Below are 16,535 nucleotides of genomic sequence, written 5' to 3' on the forward strand. Positions count from 1 at the left end.
GGAAAGAGTAGAAATAGGAAGGTAACCAGCTGCCTTTACCCGCAACTAAGAGCGTGATCGTGGAAAGATAGATTAGCGATAGAAAAATGGAATGTACTGCTCCATGTGAATGGGAATGCTGCGCTTCCACAGGATGTTTTCTCCTTGGAGGAGAGGCTCTCTCAAGTAGTGCCATGAATAAACAGTGTATTTCAATTTAATTCTTCTGCAGTTTGAGTTTCTTAGTCTCTTATTCTCTGTTTCGTTAAAGAAAATAAATTCTACCAAAGTGGACGTAGCCAGCTCTGCACAAGACCTGTATAGCTTTCAACATGTAGCTCCAGACTTTGAAAGGAATGGGATTAAAGTGTCAGGAGAAAATACCAGTTGCTGTATATTTTTGGCTCTTGGTGATAGAAAAAGCCTTCAACATCCTGGCAGGTTTATGTTTATTTTTACGTCAGAGGGGTATTTTTACAAGGGTGAAGATATTCCACGTGGCATTAAACACATTCCCTCTTTCTAGAAGAAGTGTGTGGGGGGGGTTATGATTTCCATTTCTCAGCCATCAGTGTATTACTGAATTACTTCTACAAGTTAACACGGGTTGACCTTTAAGGGTTTGGCATTCCAGAGTCACCTGCAGAGTTGGTGCAGCATCGTTGCTGTCAGCGAACCTGCATCAATTTAGCCTGAAGTTAGGTGGGAAAGATGAGCTAAAAAAGCTGGTGAGCTATGTGAAATTTAACCCTCCTGATTTGTGATTGAAAAAGTATGAAGCTTAAAAATGTTAAGTTATAGGATACTTGTAAGCGTTACAAGTTTTCCATAATTTCATTAAGTATTTGTTGTTGCAGGATAATATCTACATATTCTTCCTACTAGTAATTACACTTTTTTCCCCCCAAAATCACAACCGATAGGTGATACTCTTTAAAAAAAATGATTTTTCTTCTCTAGAGCCAGTGTCTTTCAGCTAATATTTAGGATGATATTTACTCTTTCATGTTTGCCTTTTTTTCCCCAATCATTTTAAACCAAACGAGAATGATTCGGGGTGAAGGGAAACAATTTTTCATAGCAGGCTGACAGCCACTGGTCTGACAGGTGATTACTCAAAATTCCAGATATGGCAAATGAAGGAATGTGTCTGATGTTTTCCAGATAGACTTGTTTATCTCTAAAAATAAATCATAATAGATTAGACTAGGAACACATACATCAGGAAACAGAACACTGAGCCCTGACGGTCTTAGCGTGGTGGGTTTTTTTTTTTCAGGTGAGTGGCCTGGAAAGTCAAGGAAAGAAAGGGGTTTGTTCTGTCCACATGCTCCCCTTTGTTATCACTATAAATGATATCCTGTAGAAACACTATAAATTATATCCTATAGATACACTATAAATTATATCCCTATAGAAGTGAATATGTTAATGTAGCAAAGACCTCTGACTTCCACAAAAAAAGTGTTGAGGTGAATAATCAGGGATGTTGACTATCCCCAGTAGATCCTTTCTGCATTCTGCCAGCAGTGCACAGTCTCCGAAAATAGTCATCGAGCAAACTACAACTCCTTGAATAGTAAATTAATCAAGCAGACACAAAACATTTACTGGGGCTTTTTCCTCTGATGTGATTTTTTCCCACTCTTTGAGCTTGCATCTGACTCGCCATTTTCCATTTTCCTTTTGCCCTCTGTAGCCTAAGCCTAACCTAACCCTTGGTTAGGTTAACCTAACCCTCTGCTTTCCTGTTGGGGCAGAGTAGCTGCTGAGCACACTGCTGCCGGCTGCCTCCTTGCTGCTCTTCGGCTCTGCGTGAGCTGATCTGGGCAGTAATTAGAAGTATTTCAAATTTGTTGTTGTTTTGCTTTTGTAAACCTGTTTTAAATACATATAGGACAGCGGAAGCCAGATTTCCACATCCCGTGCGTGAATTACGGCTAAGCATCTGTAAGTTTGAAGTTCATAACTCATGAAAATTCTTCTGTTTCTTTTCTCAGACCCAAATAATTATTACCACAGAAGAAATGAAATGACAACCACAGATAATCTGGACTTCAAACACCACAACTACAAGGAAATGAGGCAGGTAGGCCAAGAGGCTGGAGTGTCACCTCCTGGATGGAGGGTGGGTGGGTGGGTGCAGGTCTTGGAGCTCTTGTGGTATCTGAATTCTACCCATTAAAAATACTACTAAATGGTGTCTGCTATCTATTTTATTTTTTTCCTGGTTTTATCTGGTAAAAGCAGCACTCTATTAAAATCCCAGTCTTAATTTCTTCATCATCTCACCTTAAACAGGTGACACTACAGGGCAGAGGGAGGATATACACGTAATGTGCCATCATTTTTCTGCCACATGTGTTGGAGTGGAGCATGTTGCAGTGATTTCCCCTTTCAGATTTGACCCTGACTTAGCCATCAGAATTCTCCTCCATTTCAGTGGTTTGGGATAATCAGAATAAATGACGCAGAGACCAATACTGTATTCACAATGGTGAAAATCAGCAAAAACTCACCAAGAAACACTAGAAGAAAATCCTAAATTATCCTATAGTTTAAATCCATCAGCTTTGATCATCTCGTTCCTTTAACTTCACACAGGCAAACCCTGTCGATGGTTTTGTTAGTGTTTTGAATCTTGCTTCCTGTCTCCGCGGGCATAGGTGTGGGCTGTCCTGAAGAAATATTTCTGCCCACTTTCCCGTCAGCTATCAGGATGATGTGTTTGGACTTGAGCTGTGTGAATCACTCGCTGGGCGCTGGGTTTTCGGTGTATTTATACTGCATGAATCACCCGTCACTTTTATTGCGCGATTGCGTACTGAGTCACGCGTTTATTGCGGTAGACGTTCCGTGGCCTATATTTCTCAACACAAAGATTAGACAAGTAGAAAGTCAATTGGCGTAATTACTGTCAAGAAGAATAAAATAAAGTGGGTTTTAGATTCTCATGGCAGAAAGACGGGTTGCTCAGGTTGGAAGTATCTTTGGGAATAAAACCTTAGCTTTAAAACAGAAAGTTTTCCCACTTTTCATACAAGGAGTAAATGGCTGAGAGCTGCGAACTGTCTTTCTCTGTGCTTTCCTATTTTTTGGTTTCTCTGTGTCTAAATAGTAATTTTATTTAGAGCTCACTGGATTCTAACTGGGTTCTGCTGCTGGTAGGCAGAAGATTGTGGGTTGTGTTGCAATAAGTCTGTTTCTTAGAATTTCATAATTTCTTTCCTCAGTCAATTTCCAGAGTCAACTTAATTTAAAAAAAAAAAAATACTGTGTGTTATTGTCAGCTTTTTCAGCTACTTTATTGCCAGCCATCTCGGAAAACCTCTGTTCTTTGAAGTTACCATAAACACTGAAGTAGGAGGCAGAGAGGGTGTTCCCTGGGCCGTGAGTTGGAAGCGTTACAGCACACTGCAATATGTCAAGTTATTTGTGAGAGAGAGGGATTTTCTGTGCCAGACGATTTGAATAGAACTTTCCGTTTAGCAAGACGAAATTTATAGTACCAATTTTTTCTCTGAAAAGAGCATTCAGGATTCTTCTTTCAGTCAGTGGGGAGGCTGGCTGTATCTCGTCTGCAGAAGTCAGGGTTGTCTGGCAGTACGACGTATTTACGTGATGGATTCGTGCCGCGTAGGAAGTTGTTAAAATGGAGAGTGTGAGATGGACGTGTGAGGACAACCTCTCTTTGAGGTAACAAACCCAGATCATACCTTAGCATCAGGAGTGTCCATTTTGAAATCCATTTAACTGGCTGCGACTCATACCTTTGGACAAGCCCCTGAAGCCTTGGGTTGCTCTTCGCGGTCAGCCACGTTTATGGACGTGATGTAACGATGACACAGAACGTTGAAGACACTTTTGTGTGTGTTTTACCAGCTGAACAAGTCTGAGGGTGAAACAACCAAATGTAGAAGACTAGAGAGATACTCAGCGAACATCCTAGGTTCCGTGCAATGCTAGGTTGACTGTCTCTATCTGGTAAGCTCCAGCCTCAAGGAGGGTGTAGCTTCTGCTTTGGTTCACAGCTGAATAAGAAATACAGAGGTCTTGGTAGCATTAGGTTAACAGTTGGGCCCGACGATCTTACGGGTCTTTTCCAACTGAAATGATTCTGTGATCTCCACAGAGGATGAAGAATAGCCCTAACCTGAAAGACATTGACTGAGAGTGCTCTTGCCTCCTCTAAGAGTAGGTGGCCCTTAGACAAACGTTTAATACACCTTTTCTGCCAAGTGGAGGCGTTGGGCCTTCACAGGGCGGTTTTGCAGGGCTTCGTCAAAGACCGCACACAGGCTTTTTCCCGGGCGCTAATAGGGTAAGTAATTGGTAGTGACAAACAAATAGGAACTGTTCGGTGGGAGCTGTTAGTGAAGGTAATTGTGGAAGTGTTTTACAGTCCTGCTGGCTGTTAATAAAGGCCTGACTGGCTGTTGTCATCAATTGCCTGTGACAGTTTGTACAAAGCGCAGAGAAACCACGGGGACATTTCAGGTGACCTAGTGCGCCAGTGGTAGGAAAGGGGAAGGGTAAAAGCAGGTAGGAAATTTGTGTATTTTCAGTGTCATGTTTACATATAAACATTTCATCATGGCTTGGCTTCGCAAGCAAAGATCTGGGAAGGGCTTTTCCCACGCTCACTGCAAGCGATGAGTGCACCCTTCAGGGCTGCGCAGTGGGTTTTTTAGGTGAGGCGCAGCGTGCGCGGAACTGGCTCCACCCTTTACACCTGAGGTTCATCTGCCAGGGCCTGGCGAGCTTGGACGGTGACAGCGAAGTCCTCGGGTCATAGGTTTGGTTAGAGTGTCCTTCTCTTAGATAATGGATGCCTTACAGAGCTAAACGAGCTCCATCTGCCCGGGTCTGGAGTCAGAGTTGTCCTTCTCCTAGGATGGTGCCCGAAGGCTAGTGAGCCCATCCTGCCCGTGGACACACTGTGTCTGACCCTTCAGTTGAGACCTGTCTGGCTTGGGAGACCCCACCGGAGGCACATGCCACCACCAGCACAGCTCTCAACCTCACAAGGGCATTCAAGCTCCTTCCCCACGGCAAGTGGGTGCCCGTGAAAGAGTCGCTGCTTCACCTCTGGACATCACAGACGCGGGCACAGGGCGGCTGGGGCCTGCCAAGAAAGGGCGGCCTGGAGGGGATAAAAAATTAACTGCATTATATATCCACACCGTTAGCAGAAGAGCCACAGTGGAGCTGCTACAGAGGCCCTAATTCAGGAGACGTTCTTGGTTTGGTTCACAAAGTAATCACATGCTCGCAATTAAAGAGGCGGTGGGGAGTTACTGAGGCCAAGGAAAGGATTTCCTCTGATTGTAACGTGCTTGGTTCTAGGCGTTTTCCTCACTAGTGAAGAACACTTAACATATTTCTAACTGCTTTCCTAAGCTGATGTTCTTGGTGTTCCAGCCGGACTGAAGAACCAGGCGCGTTAGGAGAGCTCCTGCTCTGCCGCTTGATGGCCGAGAGAGCTCTGAGAGGACAGGCTCCCCTTCCCCATTTCACACCCTGGGGAGCCGTGTCAGCCCGGAGGGAGTTTCCTGCAGTTTGAAGAAAGTGTGAGGAGAGAAACTAGGAAACACAGGGCTGAGATAATATTTATGCTTTACAGAAAGCCATTTTTAGCCTGATAAAATAAACCTTCTTTTAATGAAACATCTCTACCTATGGGCAGAGTAAAAAAAGAAAAAAAAGATTTATCTCTATTGGAGAAAAACACGGAATCCGATCGAGTAATCATCATTGCGGATGAAATTCTCTGTTTCAATCCATTCTTGTCTGCAGGACATAAATGAATAATCACCACGCACCAGACCTCAGACTTTGGATGTGTTTTGGTCTGTGAAGCTCTGGCAAGAGGTCCATAGCTCCGCATCCACCGAGAGTGTCTTTGGTTCATTACAGACAGGTTGACCATGAAGATTTAAGGCGGTCGGTCTCAAAAGCTTAGTAATTAACTCACTTAACTCAAAGCCTGTAAAATGTAAACCAGGATCCTCTGCCTTCTACGTGTTCCGGCTGGAACGACAAATGACGTACGCACTTGCGTGTGTCCAGAACCTTAAAAAGTGTTCCGTGGAGATAGCTGAGTACCCCTGATACCGGCACACTGACGATGGCGAGGGTGGTGACAACAGGTAGACATGCAGCCAGACAATGCACTGAAAGAGCATCACTGGCTGTGGGGTTTTTCAGATGTCGTGCTGAGTTTAGACTCGCAAAAGAATTTGTTTCTCATATGTATAAAACCACCGTGTGAGATGAACAAACATTCAAAAATAGCATCTTTTCAGTCTCTTTGCAACGGGATTATAAATAGAAGTGAAGCCTTTTATGAGAGGAATTTTAATGATGTTCTTCCCAATGTGAATTTTGTTTCCACTTAGATTTGATAAATGGTGGCATGGGAATCGGACACGTCTAATTATCACGGGTTTTAAATCCTCAGCATTGTGATCATTCAATATTGTTTCTAAATTAACAGTATGTGAGCAAAGAGTTTTGTTATGCTACAATATTTCTTCAATAATGCATGCACCCTTGTTTATGAAAAGATTGTCTAATTAATAGTCCCTAGGGTTCCAATTTTCAGTAAAGTTAATGATTTCTTTCTTTAATGACTTCCAACGGAGGGAAAAAAAAACCCACAGACAAATTCTAGTCATTTAAAGGTATTTGCAATTTCTTTTTATTAAAAAATACATTTTCAGTCTTGTTTGTAAATTTTAACATTCACCTGAAATGCCACAGGGAAGTATTCATGGGACAATCCGGACTCCAGACATGCAGTATCTGGTTGACGTTGGTGTAACTTCGCTGGCTTGGGCAGCGCTACACCCTTACATACCTTCCCTGGGCTGCTGCACAGGGCAAAGGAGCGAGAAACCTCCTTTACTGGGCAACCTGTAGCGTCTGTCCCGGTAGTGTTTGCCACCAGCACCCTGGGTCACCCGTGGTCACTCCCCTTGAGTAAATCCCAGCGTGTGTAGAAAGAAGTGTTAAGGTGGCGAATTGCTCTACATTGCAGTGTTTTAAAACTGTGCTTTACTACCCCTTGATAGTACGGCAGAATGATTTTTCTGCGCTTGTTCCTATTGGACTTCCCCCTCAAGTCCTTAATTGTGCGATAATATTGCAAATACAGCTCGTGTAAGAAGGTTCTTGAGCCTCACCTACGCTGTAGTGTGTCAGCAGACAGTATTCAGCCTGTTCCAGCGGAACAAACACACGTGGTGTGGAATAGCAGAGCCATAAATTCCTGAACTAAGCATAAAGCTTTAAGAAACAACCAAAAAAGAAAAGGAAGAGGTGTTGCCACCCCCCATTTGGAATGAAATAATTAATGACCCTGTTTTGGTGCTGCATTGTCTAACTACGTGTCATTTCTGTGTTGGCAGCTGATGAAAACTGTGAATAAAATGTGCCCGAATATCACCAGAATTTACAATATCGGGAAGAGCCACCAAGGGCTGAAGCTGTACGCTGTCGAGATTTCTGACAACCCGGGAGAGCACGAAGTCGGTTAGGATTTAGTCTAACTCAGTCTGTTGCAGGGTGTGGGGATTTGGCTCTTTTTTCCTCCTCATTCTCGGTATCTGCGGTAATTATCAGTGATGGAATTACGTTCACGGCAGCAAAGATTTCAGATGCGTGTGGGAGGAACTTCAGGGCTGTGTTTCTAAACTGGGAAGAGGAGGCTGAGCACAAATAGAAGGCACTTGGAATGTGGAATTGAATTCTCTAATGATAATGAGTTTTGTTCTTTACGATAGCAAACTGAAAGTGAACTTCAGTGCTGGGGAATGGGTTTTAGTTGTGGGGATTGATGGAGCTCTGGATAGATACAGCCTTTTTTATATGAAAGCATTGCAAGCAAGGACAGGTCAAATCTCCCGAGTCATCTTTCACTGGTGAGTGCTGGGATACAATTTCCTGTGGTGACACAATTCTTCAGAATCGAAACATTCAGCCTTTGGTGCTTCTCTGGAGACAAATACTGGAATGAAGGTGTTGGAATGAAGGTGTCTTGTGCATTGTCATGTCCATAAGTCCCGCGATGTGTGTCCGTCCCCCACAAGGAAGAATGCTGCGACGTGCTCCTTAGACATCGCTCTACTTTGCCATGAGGAATGGAGCACAATAAATGTAATCTCTCTAGCGGACTTGGGGTTGATCTTCAGCTGCAATCTCTAAAGTTTTTCTTGAGCCCTGCAAAAAACATGACAGGAGCCTACCGTGGCCAGACGAACGGGGAAGGTCGATCAGAAGCCATAGCTTGGCCGGTTTGGGTCTGTCCTGTAGATGTTTGCAAGTGTTATTCATACAAAGGACAACAAAGTTATGGGAGCTTTTTAGCTGGCACTATTCCTGATCATCTCTGAAGTATTTTGTAGTGGAGTGCAAGTATAGTGGCATTCAGTACAACCTTGAAAAAATATAGGTGAACCTGCTTTTCGATTAGTGAGGGAAAAGGAGTGTGTGAAGTCAGTTAAGTACAGTTACTAACGGTTATGTTTTAAGAGCTTTAACACCTGTCCCAAAGAACTACTAGCAATGTATTTTTCGTGTTAGACTATCAGAACTTTTAGAATCTATCTGTAAAACGCTCAAATTGGGAGTATTAATTAAAAATCTGTTCAAGGGAAAATGGGTTTTGAAGGGTTTACACCGTGGCTTTAGATATCACTGTACATAAACCCACTCTTCTAAAATAGCAACAGGAAGTAATTTTTTTTTTTCTGTAAAGCTGAATTTTCTTCTATCATTTGTTTAGTTAAGGCATTTCTCCAGCTGTCCTTAAGCGAAACGTTGCTGACTGACATCAGTTAAATTTGGTTAGATATTTGATTTGCCACCCTGACTGTCCTTCTGCTCCATGTGTTTCCCACAGGTGAACCGGAATTCCGGTACATTGCCGGAGCTCATGGGAACGAAGTGCTCGGACGTGAGCTGATCCTTTTGTTGATGCAGTTTATGTGCCAGGAATACCTGGCCGGGAACCCGCGCATCGTGCATCTCATCGAGGGTACCAGAATCCACCTCCTGCCCTCGGTCAACCCGGACGGATATGACAAGGCGTATAAAGCGGTAATACGATTATGAACATACCACGGAATTGTTTTATTCCTTAGATGAATGAAATATGCTCCTGTCATCATTTTTGTCAAAAACAGTATTTTATAAGCCATCCAAAAAAATTAAAATTGAACATATCACAGCAAACATAAAGCACTGAAACATCTTACTCAGAGGAAAAAAAAAGCTGAAAGAAACAGTATTCTCTGTGACTTTGGCTAACAGGAAGATGCATGGAAAGTAGGGTCGTGAAGGGTGCCAGAACAAACCACACTGAGGAGGGGAGATCGCTTCAAACACCGTTAGGGAAAATGGAAAATTCATGCAGCCTGTGTCTCATGAGAAACACAAGAAAATCTGCTTCCTCCGCAGCTGAAATGTAGTAGTGCATCTGTAAGGAGAGCACAGTGTGGTGGGCATCGAACTGATTCAGTCTGGAAGAGACCGACAGCAGGAGGAAAAATTGCAGGGGCTGGTCAGATGCGCTGGAAGAATCTCTCCGGACAGTCTGTAGAACGCTGGAATACACAAGTCACACTCACAGTCCCTCAAGGGGGTATGTTCTATCTCCAGTGCAACCCGGGGTAAAACCAGTCTGGAGTAGAAACCTTGAAAACAAACCAGAACGTTCTGGCTAACTGCAAGAAATTTTTCATGGGTTTTGCTTCACCTCATTCAAGGTTTCATACAAAATAAAATTAGGAAAAAAAAGCCAATTATTCATTTCAGTTAATTAAATAATTCATCCTTCTGTGTATAGAATTACCTCAGGCACATTGCTGAGGTCTCACAGGTTGTCGTATTCGGAATGAACATTTATTTTTCTTTTTTCTTTTTTTTTAATCGAAGGGTTCCGAATTGGGGGGCTGGTCTTTAGGACGGTGGACTCAGGATGGCATTGACATCAACAATAATTTCCCTGATTTAAACTCTTTGCTCTGGGAGTCAGAAGATCAGAAGAAGAGTAAAAAAAAAGTTCCAAACCACCACATCCCGATCCCCGACTGGTACCTCTCTGAAAACGCCACTGTGAGTAAGACCAGAGAGAGGGAAATGCAAAGGCTGGGGCAGGCGGGGAGAGAGTTTTTCATTTCTCAAGAAATGAGGAACCTGCGGGTGAAGCTGCGTACCTGGTCTTAGCTACTTCCTTGTTAGTCAATGGAAATAAAACCACCCCACAAAAGCACCGTCCAGCCCCGTGCTTTAGAGACAGCCCCTGGGAAGGGAACTGCTGCCCGGAGGGTTCTCTTCTACCTGGGCTGTTGTGAGAACCTGGAGGACTCGATACCCAGCTTCTAGGCGGGGACGGGTAGACAAGGAGAACCCACCGCAGGGCTCAGTCCCGGCTTCTCCCGCGTTCTGCAGTGTAGATGAGCTCTTCGCAAACTCGGTCATCGTACAGATTTCTCCCGGGGTTTTCGTATTTGTTCTTATTTGAAATATATTCTCACCTGAAATAACCCAGCAGCTGCTGAGGCTCATGCAGAACCAGAGCAGTGTCTCACGCTAAAGTCATTTATCGGAGCGTAGTGACAAAAATGTATTTTTGCATGGCCTTTTAAATATAATGGCAACTCTTTGTATTGGCTGAGGTTCCTCCAGGGGGGCACTTACTGCGTCAGTCCCGTGGGCTTTGGAAATGTTTCTGTGGTTAAAATCCCTGGTTTTGAAAACTCATTTCAGCTGGTGTCATGGTGGGGGGGGCAGTGTCACGGTCTGACGTGGCTGTTGGTTGCTGCTCTTGGCCTCGCTCTGCGTAGGTGTTTCTGCTCCGTAAATCACTAACATTAAGGTTTTGTTCCTTTTTATGGTTGTTGGTCACCTCCCAAGCACGGCTGGCAGACACTGTCATTGAAAGGAGCCCTTCTCCCTGGCCACATCTCCCGCGCTCGTTACTCGCTCCACGCTAAGAAACTCACAGTGGGGCTCCTGCGGCTGGTCTGCCTTTGAGTGGAGGTGATCAGCTTTCGCAGGTTGAATCAAAGCTGCTGTTTCTCCTTTCCCCAGGTGGCAGTTGAGACGCGGGCAATAATAGCGTGGATGGAAAAAATTCCGTTTGTGCTGGGTGGCAATTTGCAGGGAGGAGAGCTGGTGGTGGCCTACCCCTACGATATGGTGCGGTCGATGTGGAAGACCCAGGACTACACACCTACCCCAGACGACCACGTCTTCCGCTGGCTCGCGTATTCCTATGCTTCCACTCACCGGCTGATGACAGATGCGAGGCGGAGAGCGTGTCACACAGAAGATTTCCAAAAGGAGGATGGCACTGTTAACGGAGCCTCCTGGCACACCGTGGCTGGAAGTGAGTGTCTGTAAAATCGTAGAATCATATGTTTGGCTTGGAAGGGACCTTAAAGATGGTCTAGTTCAACCCCCTGCCATGGGCAGGGTCACCTTCCACCAGAGCAGGGTGCTCCGAGCCCCGTCCAGCCTGGCCTTGAGCACTGCCAGGGATGGGGCATCCACAGCCTCTCTGGGCAGCCTGGGCCAGTGCCTCAGCACCTCACAGTCAAACTTGTTGACGCTGATAACGCCGTCACTGCTCTGTGTACACCACAGAGGCAGTGGTGGTAAAAACATAAGCCCTAAGAGGAATATTCCCCATCTGAAAGTCTGTTCACTGCATTTCATCACGAATCAGAGGGCTGAAGGAGTCAGGAGAAAACCAGCCCAGTCCAAATTAACTAGCAGGGGGAACCTGTCATCCTTTGCCATCTCACAGCGTGCCAGCAGAAACCTGCTGCCCAGCATCAAAGGTAACCAGTGTCAACTAAAGCAGCGACTCCAGAGAGAGATTCCAGTGGCCCTAGGATAAGAAAAACATTATTTTGGCCTCCTACTCACTGAACTCAGTCTCAGATCAGCCCCCACTCATTCATTCTGAGTTGGAAAAACATACCACAGGAAGCTGCTGCTTGCCTGCCACCATCCTGTTTCTAGAAGACCTGGACATGCTTACACTTAACCTTTGCGCTGGCTCCGCGGGCATTTCTGCTGCCAGAATAAATTACAGCCGCCTCGTTCAGCCTGTCCCCAACCTGTGCAGGCAGAGCATTGGCTTCCAGGAAAGCCCAGCGAGCAGCACATTTTTAAGAGCAAAAGGCACAGTTACCTCTGGCTCCATGCTTCGAGCAGACGCAGGGTCGGGCAGATTCATCACAATTCCGCTCAAGATCTCTGGTTTTTACAAGTACATCGGTTAGATAATGCGTTGTATGAAATTAGGAAAGGAGCTGTGCATCTGCCACCACTTGAATGGCAATAGGGGCAACTGCAGCAGGAAAGGCAAACAGAGGCGGGGGAGCATCTGTGCACCCACGTTTTACTGCAGCTGGCTCCAGTCTGTGTAATTTGCAGGTAGTTTCACTGCAAAAACATTTCTACATTTTTGGACACAGCTTTTCTGGCTTTTACAGTGGCCCATGTAAGGTTAGTGCTGTCCAGCCTTTAAAGCCAAGTATTAACTGGGTGAATTCAGGGGGAAGATTGAACTCTCAGATCACAAGGCCAGCGTCTGACAATGTATTTCTACTCATTTCGGCAAATTCTGAATGCTAACCTGACCCCTTAATTATCTAACCGATGAGTTTAATTTTCCTAAGTGTCAATAATGAACATGATTATGAATCAATCCAGAAAAGAGGACATTGGCCACGTCGCTAGCAGCTGTCACACCAAGTTACAGGTCACAGTGAACAATATTGATGCTGAATAGTGTCTTGATTTCTTACTAACACTTGCACATTGGATTTGGTTCTGCTGGTTTGTTCTACTGCTGTGTGATGTTTCTCATTACACTTCACATCCAGCTCTCTTACCTCGTAGTAAGACTTCCCAGGTTGTCTTTGAGAACAATGCTGGAATATTGCTTTTACTTTCAATTCTTTGCACCTTGGACTCCAGACTAAACATCCAAAGATGTGGTTCCCATTTTCACTCGGCTTCCAAGCTGCAGAGTGGTTTAGACTCCTTCCTGCTTAGACAAATGGAAGAGAGTGGTTTGTATTGCAGATAGATACATGCATATATATGTGTATATATATGGATTACGGCTGATAGTTGACCAATGGCCTGCGATGAGTGCAAGTTCTTCAGCAAGTTGACACAGAACGTTTCTGTACTGCATGAACTGCACAAAGGCAAAGCACAGATGAATGCAATTTTATTTCCAGTGTTTTCAAGGCAGGATTTGCATCTTCAGACGCTACGCAGAGAGTTGCTCTTGGCAACGTCAAGCCACTTTCTTAAATACATGTATTAAAACTGAGCAATTACTGTGTATTGCAAAACATTTCACAACAGATTAATCAGGATTCGATACAGTATGTGAGGGGAAAATAATCATGGCTGTTTCTCAGATGGAGGGGAAGCACGTTGATGCAGAGCAGCATATGCCATCGCCTGATATTCAGGCTTTCCCCATCACAAAAGTGAAAAGCCGAACATCTGTAGTATATAATCCTCCAGCTTTGCATCCAGAAGACAAGGAGCACTCGTGAAATATTTGACTGCTGCTTTGTGCTAATTGGACGTGGGGGGTTTTTTAAACTCTTTTCAATCAGAAGCACTTGGAGAATGCATTTCCTGCTACTGTTTGTTTGCCATATAGAATATAGTAATTAATGATTATTAAGGAACGGTTTTTAAAATATTTTTTTTTGTTAGAAATGCAGGAAGAAGAAGAAATGAAGCTCTCATCGTTTCTTCCTCTACTGTTCATGTATTATATCGTGTTACCTGTGTGATTGTGGAGAACTAATAAAGCAAAAATAGTAGTGAGAAATGGGAGAAAAACCTGGAGAATGGAAGTGTGAGAGATCCGTATCTAAATGCAGCCTTCCTCAGCGCTCAGGACCTACGCTCTCTGTAGCAGAGACTGAAACTGCAGCTCCTCAGAGGTCCGAGGCACTGAGGTTTCTGGGTTTTGATTAAGACAGAAATCCCCATTGCCGAGCAACGATGCAAATTCCGGTCCTCTGCAAAGCCATGATAGGGAGAAACCAGAATAAATCCTTCCATGCCTTACAGGCTAGCAGGCACCATATATAACTTGAAAGAAGTGTTACCACCTTGACTTTTCTGGCTTTCCTATCATTTAGATTACTTACGTGGGAAAATATTTAGACTAGAACCTACTTCATCAGCTGCTCTGCGAAATCGCTTTAACATAACAATCACTGTGTGAACGTTACTCTGTGTCCGGCATTTCGGGTTGTACAAATTGGGTTAGTGGTTGCACATCCATGCAAGCTAACGCAGACCATCCCATTTCTACAACCCCAGTGAGAGCTGCTCCGTCCAGGATTAGCAAAGCTTAGTCCTTTCTGGAAAGCACAGCAGAAGCTTTCTGCTGTAAAGAGAGACCTTTCCTAACATCTGCCTGGATCTCCCCATCTTCTCCATCAATATCACAGAAACTTGATCTGGAGTGACTGTAATTTGTTTGTTTTCCACTAGATCTCTATTTCTTTCAAGTTTTGTAATGGCAGAAAGGACGTTCCTCTTTGCGGCAAAGGAAGACGTCTTGTTTTGTTAAACCTGTAGCTCTGGTGTTCCTCTGGTGCGTTGGAGACGTGGCATTTCTAAAAAATTTTTACCGTGCCAGGTCTGCACACTGAGCCGGCTGTAGAAGCACCCAGTTGGCGTTTAACTAAGTTGTATTACTTTGAATAAACTGATCGGACCTGATCAGCAGATTAAAGAGGTTATAAAATCGTTTCTTTTCTCCCCCCAATTGACAGGCATAAATGACTTCAGTTATCTGCACACAAACTGCTTTGAGCTCTCCATCTACGTCGGCTGCGACAAGTATCCCCACGAGAGCGAGTTGCCTGAAGAATGGGAAAACAACCGCGAGTCCCTGATCGTCTTCATGGAACAGGTATGCGACAGCAGAGCAACTTCTGAGTCACTTGACGTCTCCCTTTAGATTGAAGCAGAGTTTAAGGTTCCTGATATTTTTCTTGCATGACTAATTACATGCTAGGTGGTATTTGTGGCAGACCCTTACCTACGAGCAGTGCTGGTGTGTCACTCCAGCCAGGCTGTTTTGACTTAGGAGAATAAAACAGTGAAGCTTGTTACAGTTTGCCGTGAGTGCAGAGCTTGCTAGAAAGACTGTCAGAAAAAACCCTTAGGTCTGCTGCTTTGTCTGCTCGGTTTATCTGTCTCTTGAATTTGATGCCTCAGGGATCCTAAAAGAACGTGTCAGCTGTTTCACAAGGAGCTAATGCCTGGAATGCTCCTACTGGGTTAATCATGATAATATATAATAAAATGGTAATATATAATATAGGAATGTACATAGGAATATAATGTACGTAATCACATGTGGAGTAGATGATTCGTTGTATCTTCCCAACGATAGCACTGTTTGTTGCTGTGAAATATTTGTTTGTTTGTTTGTTCTCTCAATAGGTCCATCGGGGCATCAAAGGCATAGTAAAGGATGTGCATGGAAAGGGCATCCCAAATGCTGTTATTTCAGTCGAAGGTGTTAACCATGACATTCGCACAGGTAAAAACCCAAAACCATCAGTGCAAATGAACAGACTCTTGGTTTAAAAATGACGTACGGAACCTCATAGCAACTTGGGGCTCTTTTCTGAGAAGAGGTAGCGTGCAGCCCAAGGAGAGCGTTGCAGGAGTGGTGCCTGGGGAAGGGATCACTTCTTCCTGTGGTGCGGCTGTGTAGTCATCGACAGAAGGATGGCTTTCCTCTCTACCCTTCTTCCTCTTTCCACCTCTTAAAGTATTGAGCAAATCACCTGTTATCTGCCCCAAATCAATAGCCTGAGTAAGGCTGTGTCTGAAGAACTGTTACTGCTCCTTTCCTCGTTTAGAGGCAGTGCAAATCTAACCCAGAATAGTTACGGCACTGAAAAAACAAGAGTGTAGGTGATGTCTTGTTGGACGAAGAGTTTCTCTGCCTGTGAACAGTTATGGGACTGTGAGTATGAGGTAGATGTGATGCAGAACTGTGTCCAGAGGAGAAGCAGCTGTGGCAGGGAAGCCTGAAGAGCCTCCTGCAAAACATCACAGCTTTATAAAAGATCATTTAATGGCATGTAGAAACCCTGCTTTGCACAGGTGAGGTTCAGCCCCGAGAGTTACCTTTCAATACGCATAGTTTAAAAAAACCCGCACAGATGCCGTTTGCCCCGTTAGCACAGTCTTGATCTATACCCAGGCCATAGGTATGGAGACCCAGAGTAAACTCTAAGCCTGTTTAATGGCCTGGAAAGTAGTTATGGCACAGAAGAAAGAAGTGCCTTAAATCGACGCTAGGCAGTTACAAGATTATTAATAATAATGCATGAAAATTGTTGCTGGCATTTAGCTCATGGGCGAGTGACCATGCGTTTGTGTCGCTACTGGACCGTGATTTAAGACACACTGTCATCTTAAATGAAGAAACGACAGAGGGGATATTGCGAAGAGAGGAGCATGCTGAACGAAACAGGGTG

General features: G+C 44.4%; 1 protein-coding gene across 1 annotated transcript in view; it reads left to right on the forward strand.

Moving 5' to 3' along the window:
- CPXM2 (carboxypeptidase X (M14 family), member 2) overlaps positions 1–16,535 on the forward strand; it is a gene marked incomplete at its 5' end in the record, with an annotated part of 73,016 nt that overhangs the window by 52,442 nt on the left and 4,039 nt on the right. The window contains 7 exons of the mRNA XM_010135521.1: positions 1,980–2,068; positions 7,389–7,512; positions 8,882–9,078; positions 9,916–10,095; positions 11,074–11,371; positions 14,811–14,950; positions 15,487–15,586. Of these exons, the coding sequence (XP_010133823.1) occupies positions 1,980–2,068; positions 7,389–7,512; positions 8,882–9,078; positions 9,916–10,095; positions 11,074–11,371; positions 14,811–14,950; positions 15,487–15,586 (1,128 nt within the window). The remainder of the gene's footprint in view (positions 1–1,979; positions 2,069–7,388; positions 7,513–8,881; positions 9,079–9,915; positions 10,096–11,073; positions 11,372–14,810; positions 14,951–15,486; positions 15,587–16,535) is intronic.

The sequence above is a fragment of the Buceros rhinoceros genome, unplaced genomic scaffold, assembly GCF_000710305.1.
Source record: "Buceros rhinoceros silvestris isolate BGI_N320 unplaced genomic scaffold, ASM71030v1 scaffold16064, whole genome shotgun sequence".
NCBI classification, from domain to species: Eukaryota; Metazoa; Chordata; class Aves; order Bucerotiformes; family Bucerotidae; genus Buceros; species Buceros rhinoceros.